This window comes from Watersipora subatra, chromosome 2, assembly GCF_963576615.1.
Source record: "Watersipora subatra chromosome 2, tzWatSuba1.1, whole genome shotgun sequence".
Classification (NCBI taxonomy): domain Eukaryota; kingdom Metazoa; phylum Bryozoa; class Gymnolaemata; order Cheilostomatida; family Watersiporidae; genus Watersipora; species Watersipora subatra.
In genome coordinates, this window is record NC_088709.1 from 24453738 (window position 1) to 24473569 (window position 19832).

The 19832-nt window shown below is 34.3% G+C and overlaps 1 protein-coding gene across 1 annotated transcript in view; it reads left to right on the forward strand.

Annotated features, from left to right (window-relative positions):
• The window catches only part of LOC137387582 (GDP-fucose protein O-fucosyltransferase 2-like), an 18044-nt gene extending 7592 nt beyond the window's left edge, over positions 1-10452 (forward strand). Inside the window, exons 2-10 of the mRNA XM_068074047.1 lie at positions 460-644; positions 1220-1295; positions 2243-2420; positions 3600-3727; positions 6045-6248; positions 6841-6966; positions 7056-7236; positions 7440-7569; positions 9776-10452. Of these exons, the coding sequence (XP_067930148.1) occupies positions 529-644; positions 1220-1295; positions 2243-2420; positions 3600-3727; positions 6045-6248; positions 6841-6966; positions 7056-7236; positions 7440-7569; positions 9776-9944 (1308 nt within the window). The 5' untranslated portion in view covers positions 460-528 and the 3' untranslated portion in view covers positions 9945-10452. The remainder of the gene's footprint in view (positions 1-459; positions 645-1219; positions 1296-2242; positions 2421-3599; positions 3728-6044; positions 6249-6840; positions 6967-7055; positions 7237-7439; positions 7570-9775) is intronic.
• The last annotated feature ends 9380 nt before the right edge of the window (positions 10453-19832 follow it).

Genomic DNA, 19832 nt, shown 5'->3' on the forward strand with positions numbered 1-19832 from the left:
GGAAAGTTTGACAGCTGCAATCTGTCTCGATGTATCCGCGTTGCCTCGTTGATGTCATCGATTTATGGTGCACATAGTCGATGATGAACGCCGAAAGGACAATGCTGACCTATGGCAGTATGGTGTGAACCAGCCTTAGCACACCTTGTTTGATTTAAACTATCGATCTACTGATCGTAAACCAATATACTAACCACGAAACCACAGCTGCTCCCAAAATGGAATACAATAGTATCTTCCTTTTTTCAATGAATGCTATACCGGTGTTCATCAAGAAGAGTAATTTTTGAAGCCATTCACCTCCTATGCATAGACACCAGCTGCTCACAATTGCTTTAAAATTTATATACATTGAATTCATAATGGTCCTCTTACTCGGCTTCTACAACCCACAAAATAGACTTGAGCATACATATGCTGTTCAAGATTTCCCTTAGCATATCCATATCTATGTTTTAGGAAACAATTGTCAGCCCATATGCTTTAAAATCGGTTTCAGCTGGAAATATAAACCTCTGGATACGAGAGATGATTATCAGATACTTTATTCTTGCACTCGTTTGCCTCACTTTGGCTGAAGACGAATTCTCTCCCGGGGAAACTGCCACATCGCCAAATGAGATGAAAGCTGCATTACCTGTCAGGTCTGTTCATTTCGTTTTTCATACAAGTAAATTAAAAGACATACTTGCACAAAATTTTCATAGATTTTATTATAAAGTATCAGTAATTTTCTGTCATTTGGTATCGTTTTTGATGTTTGAGGTAATCTGACTGCCAGGATGTTTCAATATTAAAATTGACAAACCTTGGTCGAGTTAAAACGGTCAGAAGAAACATATGTGCAAAATGCATGTCACTAACTGTTATCGGTGCTATAGTTGACATCAGCTGTTGCGTTCAAGTTGCAGTGTTGCGCGTCTCCATTTTGTCGGTTTCTTTACAACTATAGACGTAATCACACTTTTACTTGGTCTGAGCGTCTTAATTGTGATCAAGCTTTGTCGGTTTTAAACATGAAACATTCTGGCAGTCGGATTACCTCAAACATCAAAAATAGTTGCAAATGATAGAAAATTACGCATACTTTCTGATAAAATCTAGTAAAGTATTTGTGGAAGTTCATCTTTAAAGTGACAATTGCGACGTGCCCAACAACTATTTCCAAAAGCATTTCTAAGTGTTGATTCGTTGTTAATTGGTGCTTACTCGCTGACAGGTATCTCTTGTTTGAAGTGAATTATGGTGAAGGGTTCAACCTGAGGAGGGATGTTTATATCCGCATGGCAAACATGGTGAGAACAAACTAATAATCATACTAAATGCTTTGTTCAATAACTGGTGAATTAGACCCAGAACTGAAGAAGGTTGTAGACGTAGTGAATAATCTTAATTACATTCTGAATAGAAGAACCGGGATTGTGGGAAATATTATCAATGCTGTTTAAATATTTGAAACCATCCTGCATGACACAAGGTTCTAAACAAGTCAGCGGTCATGCGTATGAATGGTATCTGACAACTGTTACAAGTTGTTTTTGGAATATCCAACATGGCCATTCTAAAAAAACTTTGCTTGTTAGGTTTTAGATTTTTCGTCAATTTTGCATTAAATGGTTACACTATTGTGAGTATTATGTGAACATTATTGTTTTTTGTATTATCATTAACATTATCCTTTTTGTAAACCTCTTTACAATTGTACACAGTGTGTCTAGTTAAAAATGAAAGTTTATTATAAACCTCCTAATGTAAAGTGCATGCGAATGAATCCACTTACCCGGTATCTCTGCTTATGTTTGAGACTGTATAAATTGATTCTGACCCATAGAGTCAGGCATTCATAGAATTGTTGCTTAAAGTGTAAATTATATTTTGGACTCATAGGCACATTTATCCTAATCCTTTTTTACGGTTTTAAAGTATTCAATTCTTTAACTCTTTCCTTTACTTTGTGAGCTGCATATATTTAGTTACCTCAAAATTAGCAGCATAATATTACATGTGTAACATTGCTACAGATGTTTAGATGTTAATAATTTGTAACTGTTTATAATATATTACAATTATATGAGGTCCATATAGGCGGTTTTTGCTGTAACCTGTTGAATTAATTAGATTGTATGCAACAGCCTGTTCAGTTAATGTAACAGTCTGTTCAGTTGATGTAACAGCCTGCTCAGTTGTTCACAGGAAACAACAATCCTTAAAATTACTGCAGCAGGTCTCTATCATTTAATAGGTTAAGTTTCTGAATGAGGAAGGTGGACAGCAGTGGGTTCTCGTGCTACCGCCATGGGGGAATATCTACCACTGGCAGTCTCCAATAAAACAAACTAAGATTCCATGGAGCAGGTTTTTTGATCTAGACAGTTTTAGACGTCATATTCCTGTAATGGAGCTCGCAGATTGGATGGCAGGTATGCCTGAGTTGCTGTATTAGGCTTGTTGGATATGCTGTTCAGTGCCAGTTACTATACTGGAACTTTTTGTTAGAATAACCAGTGTATTACCAGTTGCCGTATTAAAACTCACTGGTCAAATGGCTAGCGCAGTAACTATGGTAAATATACTAAATAAGTAATCTATTAATGATTGGTTTAACAGCGACTGTGGCAGCAGTTTAGGGCCTGGTGTAGTACTAGAAATGCCAACTCATCCAAGGATGCATTTCCTGCTACTAAATTGGTTGCATTATCTTCTACTCGTGTGAGATTCTGCTTGTATGAGCTTCAGACTAACATATAGTTCAACTCTGTACCATATTATCACCACAAACAACCTATAAGAGTCAGAAGCTGTCATACATTTTAATAAAAAGTTAGATGACCAACAATATGAGCGTTTGTGTCAGTATCGACTATCAAGAGGTACCAGTATACATGTAGTTGTATTCAAAATTTTGATGGGTGGCTTCTGCAGCAACAATAACCTTTTTTATAGACACATTTCTATGTATTCTTTGTTATTTTAGTTCAACATATCATGGTTTTTATTTTTTTCTGTTTGTTTTAATTATATCAGTATCAATTAATTTTTCATTGTACAAATCATACTTTATTTAGCCATTACTCGCTAGTTTGTTCCCATTCAAACACCTTTTCAGTTGTTTTAGTTTTTTCTTAATCTATTTGAACTGCACAAAACACTTTACGCATGATATGAAGTTTAAAAGTTATGATGGTAAATGTTGTTTATGTTAAATAAAAGTAACTTTTTTGTGCAATGACTTTTTGCAACGCCGGGCATTCACCTTGTAAGTAACTAAAAGTGAATCAACTATTCAACTAATAATAAGTTTCGCTGACTCTCAAACTGTTGCAATAGTGATGTAATATTGCATAGTTCGATCGGCAACCTTGACATATTTTCGATAGCTTTTAGTTACAAGAATCCCTTTGTACTCGAGATTGTCTTTGGCTTTACCTGATGTGTGGAACGCATCTCGAGCTTTAAACAAATTAGCTTCAGTCGGCACCGTGATTGCTTGCTCACAGCTGCATTTGTGTGTGCTTTTGTAACCTCAATATGACCCCTAGTTGGTTAGCTTTAGTTAGTAAGACCTAGTTTACACTGTTTTCGTTTGGTGCATTATGCAGTGGTTGGAACACCTGCTGTCATAGATGAGATATACTACCTACAGACTTACTCCGAAGGTTGGGTAGATGGACAGTGGACAGAGAGACGAGATATCAGACCTTGCAATGATCCGAGTTACTATAAAAAGGTATCTTACCCAATTCTCCTTGTTTTAGACTAGTTACAGGAGTTGTCTGTTCTACAGTTGACCTTTTTTAACCTTCCTAGTTGAAGGCTTGTCCATATAAATAGTAAAAGCTGGATACAAGCATCAGTCTGTTGATCTGACTTTTTCCAACTTTAAACTTTAGTCTGGTCTAAACTGGCAGCCATTTTTCTCTGCCATTATCTGTCAACAAAAGTGAAGCCATTTGGGCTATTAGATGGTTATTTTTAATCTATAGACTAAATATCAATGTATATATATATATGTTATATATATATATATACATATATATATATATATATATATATATATATATATATACATATATATGTATATATATATATATATATGTATATATAGTATATATATATTTTGCATAATCCCCAAGTACTTGGGGATTATGCAAAGCAACATCAACCACGAAGCCGAGGTACGTCACAAAGCCATTTCCGAATACAAGAAACGCCTTCGGCAGGTCTTACGGAGCCAGCTCAATGCCAAGAACCAAATCATGGCAATAAATACCTACGCACTGCCAGTAATAAGATATCCAGCAGGCATAATAAAGTGGACTGAGGAAGCCATCAAAGAAACAGATATAGCAACTCGTAAACTGCTGACCATGCATGGAGCACTCCACCCAAAATCTGATACTATTAGATTGTATCTTGATAGGAAAGATGGCGGTAGGGGACTCAAAAGTGTACAGCAGACAGTGAAAGAGGAGGAGCGAAGCATCAAAGCATATGCAGCCTCCATGGCCATCTCAGATAATTTGCTAGCTGAATTTCAATCGGCTGCTCTCACAACGGACCTATGCCCTGATGATGAGGAAATTGACTGGCATACGAAACCTCTTCATGGTGCTTACCACCAACAAATATCTAAGGTTGGCGATCTTCACCAGACATATATGTGGCTGAACAAAGGAAACCTAACGGCCAATACAGAGTCGCTAATCATGGCAGCCCAGGAGCAAGTGCTCCCAACAAGGCAACTCCAAACGAAAATCTATCACACTAGAGACGATCCTAGATGCAGACTGTGCAAAGATGCACCTGAGACCATCCAACACATCATCAGTGGATGCAGACAGCTAGCAGGGAACGCATACACTGAGCGGCATAATCATGTCGCAGGTATTGTGTATAGAAGTCTATGTGATGAGTATGGCCTTAATAAACCACAACACTGGTGGGAAGCTCCTGGTAAGGTCAATGAAAATGACCGCGCTAAGATCCTCTGGGACTTCTACATCCAAACTGACAAGCATGTCCTAGCAAACCAACCAGATATAGTGGTGGTAGACAAGGAGAACAAGAGGGCTACTATAATAGATATAGCAGTACCCAATGACTACAATATAGCCAGCAAAGAAAAAGAAAAGGTAGAGAAATATCTCCCTCTTGGAGAAGAAATTGAAAAATGCTGGAATGTAAGAACAACCGTAATCCCAGTAGTGATTGGGGCACTGGGCGCAATAACACCGGCGCATAAAATGTGGCTTGCCCAAATACCAACAACAATCAACTCAGGTGAGTTGCAGAAAAGTGCGCTATTGGGAACAGCTAAGATCTTGAGACGAGTGCTCAAACTCCCAGGTCTCTGGTAGGAGACCCGAGTTAGAGCAGAATTTACCACCCATACGGGGTATCCGGGGTGAGGAAACAATTTTTTTTTTTTTTTATATATGTATGTATATATATATATATGTATATATATGTATATATATATATACATAATATATATATATATATATAATAATATATATATATATAACATACCCCATCTGTTTCATTTTCAGCATTCTATTTCTGTTGTTTCATTTTTCATTCTATGTCATCAAAGGTTAAAGGGTTTCTCACATAAAAATCTAGTAAATGTTATCAGAAAGAATAGATATTTTTTATCATTAGGTAATTTGTTATGTTAGGTGATCTGATTGCCAAAATGTTTCAAGATTAAAATTGGCCAAACTTGATTGCGGTTAAAATGTCCAGATCAAGTGAAAGTGCGATTATAACATCTACAGTTGCTGAGAGACCAGCAGAATAGAGACGCGTAATGCTAATGTTAGATGGACTCCAGGTGTACACCTTCTCCTTGTCACACGTTGACTTGAAGTTCTCACAGACAGTTCTGAGCTCTGTACACTGTTCTGAGATATCAAGTGTCTGACTCTAGATCTCTGTAATCATGATCCACCTCACTGACTTGTCTCTGAATACTCCATACGCATATACCGGTGTATAATGCAGTTATGTTAGGTATTTTATGCAGATTATGACATCTTTTGCAGGTAGATGGTGAAGTGGAAGGGCATTTTTGGGGCTATACTAAAACCATAAAAGGTAAAAGCTTCGAGTGTCTCTCCGTGCAAAATGAGATCAAAACTTTCACGGACTTCTTGAGAGACGAGGCGAAAGGTCAAAGTATCTTAATTGACAGAGGAGAAACTCTCACACACGGGAGGTACTCCGAGTGGAGTAAGGAGTGGTGGTTGGTGAGTCTCTCTTTATTTCCTGTTAGTCTGTGGTTGCTAGGTTAGCCAGTGTGTGATTGTAGTAATTGTTGTAGATGTAGAATGTGTAAACAGTTCCATGTCACGCATCATCTACTGCATATCTTAAACCAACTATTAGTAGTTTATTGTCACATTATGACACCAAGTTATAGGACAAGGGATATGCACAGTTTTGCATCAAATTTTTATTTAGTACCAATCGGTCCAATTATGTTTACATGTTGACTTTGTACCCATTTGTTACTAATAGTTGTCTTTAATCTATGTAGATAAATATGCTGCTGCAAATGCTGTTTTCCCCTCATGTATCACGCTACTAAAATACTTTGCTCATTTTCATCATCTTTTTTCGTTGTTTCTATCTCTTTTCACTCGAATGTCTCAATGCATAAATTTGAATTAGATCAGAAACCAAATTCCCATCAGCAGTACATGCAGGCAGTGATGAATTAAGAGTTGTTCCCTCTTGTCTTCTATTCAGTAAAATATCCTTCCAAGCACTGACTGAGCATTGAGTTGAGAGTTGGTGTGTTAGATGAAAGCATTAGTATTGGTTTATCGTTACTCAAAGGGAAGGCGGAGCATAAGGTTTAGCAAGAAACTGATGGACATCGGTGATGAGTTTAGAAAAAAGCATCTAGAATCTACTGATGAGGCTGACTTGACTCTGATGGATTCTGATTGGACGAAGCAACAGGTAATGCTTCACCATATCCATAGCGAGCATGAATATATATAGGTTATAGAAACCTATTTGACAAGCTAAACATGAGCTTTTGAATTTAGAAGGCACTAGGTTCCGCCTTAGGCGGTCCGTATCTGGCAATACATCTGAGGAGAAAAGATTTCTTACGAGGATCCAGGAAGGAGGTTCCCTCATTAAGCTTTGCAGCGGAACAAATAGAGAAGCTGTTGGTGGAGAAGAGCCTGAGCAAAGTGTTTATAGCCACAGACGCTCCTGAAAGTGGTAAGCTTCTCTCATTGACCCACCCGTACTTCATTGGTCTTGAAGACTTGGCAGGATCTCCGCCAAAGTCAACATGGCTTATATTCTCAATGTTCAGTCATTCATCAAAGCTTACCTATCTTTGTTTGTTTTCCTATAATTCAACTAGCCTGAGAACCTGGCTTCTCACTTTACGCTGTTCTGGTATCCAGATAATATTGCAGAGTTTCAGGTGCTCACGCAATCCCTCGGCGAGTACCAGGTGTACAGATATGTGCCAACTAGTGAACAGCTTAATGAGATAGGAGATGGCGGGGTCGCTATTGTGGATCAGTGGATAGCTGCGCATGCTAGGTAAGGGTCGCCTATTCATTGTGCAAAGTACAAAATGGCTTTAAGGGCATTTACCCGTTCAATATATAATCACATCAGAAAAGGGATTTCAACAGCTATTTACAGAAATAACATTTTTAGGCTTAGATTAATGCCAAAACTGATTCTAGGCTTTTATGAGTTTGTGTCCTTTTGTGCTAAAGTGCTGATAACTCCACATAATAATTGCTGACTATATATATTCATACATACATAGCAAAATGTTGAAGAGTGGTTCAGTTTTCTTATTTTAACACAGTTATAAATGGGAGAATTTATATGTGCTGTTTTTGTAATACCTAAATCTATATGGATATTAATGTTTGTCTTTTGTCGTCGTTGTGTCCAGCTATAGCGATTAAATCCTAGTAATGAAATTTCCTACCGTACTCGAGTTGAACTTGTGACGATTTCAATTGCATGTACGCAAAGATGCGTACCTAACCTCAAGTGTAAGTCATTTTTTTCTGATTTAGCTCATTTACAGTATCCTTATCGCTTATAAAATTAAGTATGTTTTATTATGAATTAATATTGCCTTCTGCATTTGCTTGTTTGAATGGTTTGAAAAGCTTTTTTTAAAATCCATTTTTCAATTGTGCCATTTCAAATGTTCCACCACAGTGCAACTCTAACGGCACGATTTCAATCTTCAATTTCCGGTTATTGCAAAAGGCAATCGCTAGACATTGTAAAACTAAAAAATGTTCACTTGGACATTCCCGATAGGAATTTTTTGTACTTTCTCTCTCGGTTCGGTCAGACAAAGTAACCACTTGCGCTTCACGGATGTATTTAATTTCGATATCTCATATTTACATTTGTGCCAGTATCAGCTATCGAGAGGTACCAGTATAGTCATATTCAAAATTTTGATGGATAACTTCTGCAGCAACAATAACCTTTTCTAAATACACGCTTCTGTGTACTCTTTGTTATTATTAATTCAACTTATTCATGATTTTTACTTCATTTTCAGTTCTTTTTAATTGTATTAATTCACTTTTCATTGTAATCATTGTAACAAATCATACTTTATTTAGCCATCACTTGCTAATTATTTCACATTTAAACACTTTTACGGTTGTTTTAGTTTTTCTAATTTATTTGAACTGCACAATACGCTTTACTCTTGATATGAAGTTTATAAGTTATAATGGTAAATGTTGTATATGGTAAATAAAAATAAATGTTCTGCGCAAAGACGTTTTTATTATCCGGGCAATGCCGGGCATTCACCTTGTAAGTAACTAAAAGTGAATCAACTATTCAACTAATAATAAGTTTTGCTGACTCTCAAACTGTTGCAATAGGGATATAATATTACATATATAGATAGACAGTAACATACAATAGAATAGAATTCCTTAGTAATGTTTACTAGAAAATAAAGATGTAATTTCAACGCACTCATAATTATATTAGTTCTTGAGACAAATATTAGGCTATTTAAAACCAAGCTCTTGGAAAGCCTCAGACAGCTGAACGATATGTCAGAGAGAAAAGAGAATTAATTTATTAAGTGCTAGTACGCTTGCCAGTTCCGTGCACTGTGAGAGATCATCATGAATACTCAGTATGTGCATGATTATCCAGTGAAGCGGTAAGGCGACCGAGAGGTGTAGCGGTTGCCCGATTGCTTTTGAATCTGACACCCGGGTTCGATGCCCGTGTGAGGCAAGTTTTCTTGCTAACGTTGTTAGCCAGAATCTTCGCGACAGACAAACACAGGTCTTATTATAGTAAAGATTTGTTTAGATAGTCAGCTACTTAACTGCAACTAGGATGTTGAGACTTTGTGATTGTCATTGACCTGCGCTACTGCTCATTGACCTGCGCTACTGCTCATTGACCTGCGCTACTGCTCATGCGCAAATGTACCGACTTATTATAAATTTTACACAAGGAAATTACTGTTGTTTCAACTGTAGTTTTCTGTTAAAAAATCCTTTTCGCAAACAATCTCTCACTATTCTGGTGAAGTTGTGACCTATGATACATAGCACTGAACCTCTGAGTGTTCAATATTGTAAATAGATTGCTGACTTAATGCTTGTAATTAGTCTTCATGGCTAAATAACTCGCCATGCATTGTCAACTTACTGGTGGATTACTTTGTGTATTTATTTTCAACTCCAGTATTTCTGTGGTCGTTGTATCAATTTTGTACTTTTTGATATATTTTTAGGTATTTTGCTGGCACAAGTGTCTCTACATTCTCATTTCGAATACACGAGGAGAGGTCATTGCTAGGTTTTCCTCCAGATTCAACTTATAATAGACTCTGTGGTGAGAAAGAGGATCCTGCTGACTGCGCCAAGGAGCAGCCAGGTCGCTGGTTTCCCAAATATGACTAACCTGTTGACTCGCCATAACCTTCTAGCCTTTTTTCTATCACATGAAATCAACTTACTGCATCATAATAAATAACTTGCAGTTTATTTTATCAGACATAAAATATAGGTTAAAGTCAGTTTCCTATGCGTCAGATTTCTTACTGTTTTGGTGCTCGTGTATTAAAGCTTCCTGTCTAGACATATGTTTTATGAGATGTGAATTGTTCCTCATGCAATTATTGTTGTATGCGATACAATGTTCAACACGTATGTCTCATATAACCCTGTTATGTGAGGTAGAAGGTAGATGAGTCTATGTTTTATTATTATATGTATGATAGTGTAGGTAACCGATGTCTCTAGACTAATTTTATCCTTAAGCAGGGTGGTTTATGTTGGTGCTCCTTTTTGTTCATATTTAAAGTTTATCAGTTTATCACTAAGTTAAACATAATACCTGTGTTTAGACATCATGGGTTCTAGTATTAGCCACTTATCATTAGACCAAGTTCTTCTGATTTACAGTTGAGTCTTTTCCTGTTACAGTTGTAAGAATTCCTGTCAATGTGTCTAGTAGCATACAATATTGGAATCTCTCTTTTCATTTTTATGTTCTCCAGATTATTGTTTTAATAAAAACTGAGATTCTACATATTTATTCTTATCCAAAATCAAGTAGTGAAAACTAATGAAAATCATAAGTAAAACTTGATATTCATTTGCTTTTAAGTTTTGTATAAGCTAATGCACAGTAAACTGTAGACTCTGTGTAGATTATTTTAGTTGGTAGATAAAAGTACAGTATTTTAGGCTCAACAGAACAAACTAGATTCAATCTCTACAAAAGAGAATCACAAAGAATAACTTGTTTGTTTGCAGTAAAGTTTTAATAGCAATAGACATAAATTATATTTATATAAATATATAACTCTTTATTGGCAATCAAAATACATCCTATTATTTCTAATATGATCTAAATATAGAAATAAACAAGCAAAACATTAATAAAAATAATCTCTTTAGTAAAGGGAGAGGAATGATTATAGTTCTGTAAAAGTTACAAGTATCTAGTTCTCTATAATAAAACATTTAACAAATCAGCTCACTGATTAGTCACCTAGGTGACTCATACAGAGAGTACATAAAACAGTATAATGTAATAGAATAACTGTCAACTAATGAGTCATTAAGCAGGAAAGTTAGTTATAACTCAGCATGAAAAGAGTTCCTGGTAAAACAGATGGACTTTCAGGGTTCTTACACTCATCACCAACTTCAGATGACGTCTTCAGAAGTTTTATATCTATTTGACCTTTATGGTTATGAACAGCATGAAGAAGAGATCTATGGTAGCTTCCTCCATTTCTCTCAACAAGCATCATTTGTACAAACTGGGGTTTCTCTACCATCTCAACGTTTCCACACAAAGGAGGATAACGTTTAAGCATGAAATGCGAGGCAGTTTTCTCATCAACCACCTGAAATATAGAATTATGTTTGATACCCAAAGTTTTATTAACACCAAGTTAAGAACACAAAATCGATGGATATGTGAAAATTTGATGTGCTGGCCATCAATATCTGCAGCTTTCCTACCTTTGCCACGAGCTCATCATCTTCACGAACCAGTCTTTCAGTCTCTACCAAAGGATTCCAGACTTCAAAGTGAGTTTTGATTCCACGACGAGTAATAAAGGTTACAAGAGAGTCATAATCAGACATAGAGCGAATCAGAAAATCTGAAAAAGAAAACCGCCAACAAGCAATAAAACTTATTTCTTTAGTTATGCGAAAGTTGGTAATCGCTAAAAAGAGACAACTCAATGTTTATAAAATATATCATGAGTTTACGGTTAGCATAGTCAAGTAAGGGTAAAGAGACTTTACTTACTATCAAAAGCGGTTTGTCTGCTGCTAATCCTCAGAAGACTGACTCCATTATTTCCATTTCCGACATTCAAGAAACCATTTCCAAGGTAGCTGAAGATAGTCAAGTTGTCTCCATAGGCTGGCTGTATAATGAAATATAACAAGTTATTATCAAGCCGTATATTTGAGTTATAGCAGTATACACCATGCTAAAAGATTAAGGTAGCTAACTAGAGGAGATTGTACAGCATGAGACCAAATTAACTTTGAATAAAAAATTTTGAAATTCGGAATGAAGATTAATAATGAAAATCTTCTCTTATTGACAGAGAGCTTGATTTGAAAATAAAATTCAGTAGTGGTCACTGAATGAATAGCCTGGGTATCTTGCTTCGAAACCCTAAAACTAAATTTATCACACAAAGTGCTTACACTTCTAATCCTCTGTTGATAAGCTTCAGCATTGATATCTTTTAGAGAGATATCGAAACTCTCAACTAAATGTGCTTTAGGAGTTGTTTCCTCTATAGAAAGGGCAACTCCACACAGAAGGAACAGCAATCCTGACTAAAACAAAAGCATATCGTACAGCAAACATATATTAAGTTTTAGTTTGATTTTCATTTTTTAGGGCTTACATTTAGTTTAATCTGTTAAGCCTAAAATACTGTACTTTTATTTATCTGACTAAAACAAAAAGATATTATACAGCTGTAATTGGTGAGGCATGTTTTCTAGTTCATCACCAACTACAGAAAAACCAAACTACATAAAGTTTAAAACAGTTTATTCTCTTTGTAAATTTCTACAGGATGCATTCTCCAAAGAGTGTCTCATATTCACACCAACTGATGTACATTCTATAAGTGACCAAAGCTGAAGACTGTCGAGCTGCCTTCTATAGCTTAAACATGATAACTTAAACATTTTTACAAACCTGTAGATCTGCCATTTGAAGAGATGATTGTTAGCTTTTTCCTCAATAAAATGTTATGTTCTGTTACTAGTTTGAAAATGGATGTGATACCTTCCTCACAAACCTTCTTCTTTTATACATTTGTCACAAAAGAAATCTTGAATTGGATTTTATTTGTTGAATTTATTTATACATAAAAGCCCATGAAATGAAACTGCATAATGCATCTAAGAGACTATGAGTCAGTCTGACTCTGGACTGACCAATCAGATGAAAGTCAAGTTCAATGATGTCATTGAGGATTTACCCAAGCAAACTCCATGAAACAGGAAGTCTGAGCTGTAGATTATTGGTAATTTGATATCAACATTTAAGCATTTTAGGTACATAAGAATATCTTAATCAGCTAAATAAATGTTTGAATGGTTACATCCTAAAACAACTGTTGAAGTTGCATATTTATATTTTTCTTGTTCAAATCAATTTTCTGCTGAATGGGATGTTTGTGCAAGTTGAGGACAAATCAATGTCATCATCTTACAATATTAGAAGCTCGATGTTAATTTTGTTGTTGAATCAAGATTAAACCTTCTCATGTTTGATATAAACATTCACTAACTTAGGTTTTTGGTAATAGACTGCACAATATAGGTCACACCAATGATATACAGCCCCCATGTGGTAGCTGTATATCATTGGTCACACCATCTGCTCTGAGTTGTTTTGTTCTAATCATGATGTGAAAACTTAATATCCTGTTTAGAGAATAACTAACAGCTTAAGAGATTTTGCCACAGATAAATAAAGTGTGAGCATTGTATCTACAGTATCAAAAGTTCTTTTATTGTGCTAAATAGATGCGCAAGGAAAAAACAAAACAGAGTTTAATAAAGTAATGCTTTGAAGTTCTGCAAAACTAAATTTCACAACTTGATGCTATATCATGTATTTGTATTTACACGAGACATACCGTTGTTAAGGTAGAGGCACACTTTCACAAGTCATGTAAAATATCCTTTCTAACTGAATGTGGGTAATTATCATAGATATATAAATCTTTATGTATCTATGGTTTATATATCTATGGTAATCGTGGAGGTAAACATGAGTGTGGGAGGCACTGGTGAGCCTGTATTTAGTTTGCTCAGAGTAAATACCCATATATTGGGTACCAATACGATAAAGGACTGTGCAATGAAAATTGCAAAATCAAATTTACTATTTTTAATATAATATATTAAAATAGTAAATTTGATTTTATTCTTCTAGGCTATAGTTAGACCTAAAACAATGTTTGTTGTGTTTTTTATCTTTACTGGTATTTTATTCAGCATACATATTTTTGAAACTAAAGTTTTCATTGTAATTTCATATTATTTTGAATGGTAGCTAAAACTTTTTGTTAGACAACTAATAAAAAGGATAGAATTTTATTTATATACCAAAATATTCCAGAAAAAAGTATTAGCTAAATAAAAAAAAATAGCTGCAATAACTTTTAGCTGAACCTGGTTGTTGGCTAACTTGCTTTGTTTAAAAAATTTCACTCCAACATTTGCATGAAGTGAAATCGCAATTAATTTATTCTTTATAATACAGTAGGTTCTGTTTTTAGGATAAAATTGAAATTTACCTAAAATCACAGTAAAAACTTTCTTATTTCCAATGTTCTTAGATGTTCTTAGATCTTTGAAATTCTATTTAGCTGTGAACTAAACCGCGCTCTTCAAAACCGAACAATACAAAAAGAAAGCAAACATTATAGGGGGAGTTTTGTTTGTTAACAATGGTTCCATGTGATATCTACTCATTAGTTATGAGGTGACTAAACATCACATGCGACTCTTTTGTGTCACTCACTCTGAAGTATGTCTCAAACCCTAAGAAGTTTCCGACATAATTAATAGAACATTAAGTATATTTATTAAAGTATTTACTATTGCTGTTACTATCAAACAGGTTGAAAGAGAGGAAAAAAGCAAATGAATAATTTTTGTATCTGAAATGACAAATGACTAGAAAATACGTTTTAAAATTGTTTACAATTTTTGGTTTTGTGATTCAAGAAATGTTCACCATGATAAGAGTCAAAAGGGAATAGACAAGTAAAAAGTGAGAGAACTGAACAGAAAGTTTATAGTAAAACAAAACAAACAACTCAATATAGTGGTTTTTAACGCAACACTTGAAGGAGTTCTAAAACTTTTCTCTAACTAAGATAATAGTTAATATAAAAAGAAATAGTTTATGATACGAATTTCACTATATCATGCAGAAAATGTGACAATACACTGTACGCTAAATATGTTATAAAGAATCTATGCATGAAAACTGGAAAATGAAACATTGGTGTATTTTGTCAACAATGATACAACATTTACATCGTCTCTGACTTGAGCGCTGTGAGATAGATGAACATGATTACCTTAATATTACTGCCTTGGAAACTTGAGGCTGTTGCTCAGAGAAATCTACAGCATTTCACTTTAATCCACTTCTAATCATGAGGCTTTCAATGCTGCATGTGACACTATAATACCTCATATCTGCCGTTTTTTTCACCAGAGCTGCATTTAAATTTAATTAAACTTGAAATACAAGTAAATATGACAGCAAGTTAATTTTTTTACAATGACTCATGAAATGTTCAGCGCTTTAGCAAGCAGCAAATGAGAAAGCGCTAAAGCGTCAATGTAAAATGTACAACTGTATTCAAATAAACTTATCAATACCTTTCTTTTGTCACTTATTTTAAGGTATACACTAACTTTGCTATGTAAATACTCACAGCGACATCAGATAATCATGTGATTTCTATATACACTCACAATACTGAATATGGTAAATATTAGCCTTTAATATATACTTATCAAACTGTAAAACTTATTGATAAAGACTGCAAGAGTTTATATAGAAATTATGCTATTGTTACACAGAACTCCCACAGGTTGGTAAAAGTGACGCAAGAACTGAGGGTGAAATGGATGTGGTAAATCTTTTTAGAATGCTTGTAGCATGTGTCAGCTTTTCATGTTCACTAAAACAGGTGTAATACTAGTGACTTAATTATGTGAAAAAGAATGTTCACACAACTGCTATATATATTGTGAGACAACTTTAAAGTATGACTCAGAGCCTAAGAAGTTTCTGACATAATTAACAAAATGTTAAGTATATTTTTTAAACTACTCATTATTCGTGTAATGAGCAGGTTAAAAGAGAGGAATAGAGCAAATGAATAATTTTTGTATCAGAAATGACAAATGGCTAGAAAACATCATGTTGAAAATCTTTACAATTTAGTGTTTTGTGCATCATGAAATGTTCACAATGATAGGAATCAAAAAAGAACATACAAGTAAAAAGTGAGAGAACTGAACAGAAAGTTTATAGTAAAACAAAACAAACAACTCAATATAGTGGTTTTTAACGCAACACTTGAAGGAGTTCTAAAACTTTTCTCTAACTAAGATAATAGTTAATATAAATAGGAATAGTTTTGATATGAATTTTATTATCTCATGCAGAAAATGTGACAATACACTGTACGCTACATATGTTACAAAGAATCTATGCATGAAAACTGGAAAATGAAACATTGATGTATTTTGTAAATATTGATACAACGTTTACATCGTCTCTGACTTGAGTGCTGCGAGATAGATGGGCACGATCAACTTTTTGTTGTTGTGCTTGTTAACTTGAGACTTTTGCTCAGAAAAATCTACATTTCAATTTAATCCATTTTAAAAATTAAACCTTTCAATTCTGCATGTGATAACATCAGTAAATCCTGACACTATATTGCCTCTTATCTGCAGTTTCATTGATCAGAGCTGGATTTAAAGTTAATTACACTTGACTAACCAGGAAATATGACAGCAAATTCAGTACATTGAAATGACTCATAGAATGTACAACACATTAGCAGGCAGCCAATAAAATAGTGCTAAAGTATACATGTACAATTTACAACTTTATTGAAATAAACTTGTCGATGATTTTCTTTTGTCACTTGTTTTAAGATAAACAATAACTTTGCTATGTAAACACTCACATTGACATCAGATAATCATGTGATTTCTATACACACACATAATACTAAATGTGGGAAAGATTAGTCTTTAATAGATGCTGTTCAATCTGTAATACCTATCGACAAAGACTGCAGTCGTTTACATAAAAATATTCTATTGTTACACGGAACTCCCACAGCTTTGTAAGCGTGACACAAGAACTGAGGGTGAAACAAATGTGGGAAATATTTTTAGAATGCTTGTAGCATGTGTCAGCTTTTTATGTGCACCAAAATTGGTGGACTACTAGCGGCTTAGAAAATAGTATACACCAATTTCATGTGAATTGGGAGACAACTAGGTAACCACAATTGTACTACTGTATTTTCAGTCATAAAGTAGTTTTTGAGGACAGGAAACCAGTCTATGCATTTTGGATTTCCTTGAGGAACTTCAGAATAAATATTGTGCTATTGTTGAACTTTGTTGGAAGTCAAACATAACTGAGAAACAATTGGTGCAAGTTCCACAACTCAAACAAAAAAGTAAAATTATTGCTACTGTCTTTGAATCTCATTCATTTTTGTTAGTCGTGGTGCTTGCTGTTGAAACCTAGCAGTAAAAAATGTGCTAGCTATATACAAGTGCATTGAAATGATCTTTGATCCGTGATATGCAATATCTGCAACTCAATGGAAAATAAAAATTTAAAAGAGAATACTGTTAACTTTTAACCCTCTTGCTACTATTTTACCCATCTGAACAAAAAAATAAACACTAAATAAAAATTTGAAAAAAAAGTGAAATTTATTCTACAATTTTTTAGATTCAAGTATAATGAAAGAAAAGTATGTAGCTTATATCTATAAGTATTAAATTTGAAAGGAATATTTTAGCAGAATTGTGCTTTGTGCAGCTTTCATGTTGTTCTTTACAGAAGGAATTTTACTTTGTTAAACCTATAAATAAATAAAATATATGATTGACTTTCACTTTGAGCTTCACAATCACACAAAGTATTCTTTATGACTACAAGAAATCTGTGTCAGAAAAAGTTATGGGTTGAAATATATAGCTTCCTAAATATCAATAGAACATGTTTAGCTAAAGAATTTCTATGCAATCTCACCTAAAACCTTTAAACCAAATGCATGATGTCAAACCATGGCTATGTTTTCTGTTCCACAGCAATTAGGAAAAGTTAGTTGTGCATATACTATGTTATGATATGCAAACGTAAGTATCAAGCCCTTTTTATAATGTGCGTGCGTAATAGACTTATTTAGCATTCTACATAGAATCAATTCTTTAGTTCACTAATATCTCACAAATTTTCTGATGAATATTTTTATAATATTGTTTAGCTAGGAATCCTTGGTTGCAATCATTAAAACTATGTATTCTAAAGCAGAACATTTTCACACACAGAGATCCTGAGGTTATGAAAACATCTTTACTCATTCCTATTGAAGCTGAACAATAACCCCTTAAGAGAACTTTGAATGAATAGTTTGCTTTCTCAGTTGCAAACGGGACTTCCCCATCTTATAACTGAAGATTTCATCAATCCATTCATTGAAGCGAATGGGGAAGGAGAGAATCATTGAAAGAACGAAATCAGCAACCGTGTTGAGTTTAAACTGTCATAGTGAGGGAAAGCCTGAAGAGAATATAAGCATAGTTAGAAGTTAATAGACAGGAAGAGCTACTAGAAATATTGAGATGAAATTTTAGTTGTCTGAAGCTATAGTGATGTATGTATCTGATATCTATAAAGAAAGCATGTCTGATAATAGAAGATATACATGTATGTTGTAGGTAGCAAATGATATTAAAAGCTATCCCTTAGTAATATCTACAGCATTTGTAGGCTACATCTGCGGAGTAAGTATGTTTCCCGCAGCTCACTAACATTTTGAACAGCTGTATCGACAGTGCTCCAGCGGTTCACATTGGTACATTAAACATATTTGACAAATGGAAATAAGAAAATGTTATGATAATGAAAATTTTCAAATTAATTTAATCTTAACTAACTAATCAAGAAAATTTTTTTAGAATAATAAGCTCTTTTCTACGTTGACACTCGAACATAAAAATAAGATAGAATTAACGTGTATACCGTTAAAGGTATAGCAATATAAAATGTTGCTATACATTTGAAGACACTTTTTTATTATGATCAGACTTATGAGGGAATAGCTGCTGTACCACACTAAGCTACTGTTTTATTTTTTTAGTTTTCTTTGAAATTTCACCATAATCATTTCAATTGTCGCTCTGACACAGATTTCACATTTTATCAAATAGCTATGTAAACCGCTTTATTTTGAACATAAATTACACAAGAGAAAAAATGTTTAACCTAAAACTTTTCTTGTTACATTTTCAAATATGCAGTGATATTTCAATTGTTTTTGCATAAATTTTGAAGATGTTAAAAATATAAAAGTCTATATGATAATGTTAAAATGCATATTAAATTTTGTGGAAAGCTTGTTCGATTTTTGAATCTAAAGTGTCATGTGGAACTTTTAACTACTCAAAATTATTTTACCTTTGCTATTATTTTCTATAACAAACTAAGACAGGATTGGACCCCGACAACAAGCTCTGTATTAAGCAGTGGACATTTTCAGAAAGACTGCTACAAGGTTCCACCAGGTATTGGAAGCAAACCAATGCTAAAATCTGGCGCAATACCTACAATATTTACAGCTTATCCAACCTACCTTCAGCCAAAAGCTGTGAAAAAACGAACACCAACCATAAGAAAAAAAGCCTGCCGAAACGTGGAACAACATATCAGACAGCAGCCAGCACCATAATCCCTGACCCTAAAAATACTACACCTGGTGTTACTCCTATCCATGATGATAAGCAACCTGCAGCTTCTGACAAACAGGACACACCTACAGCCTCGACAACGAGCTGCGGATGTGGTGGTAGACCTAAACGGCCTGCTGTCCCACGTATCTCAATATTAAAAAGAAGAATCAAAACTCTACATCAGAGAGTTATTAGTTTAATTTCTATTTGGTCATTCTTTGTATTATCAATGATATAAAAGCTTCTAAATCATTGGTATTATTCATTACTATGTGTCTA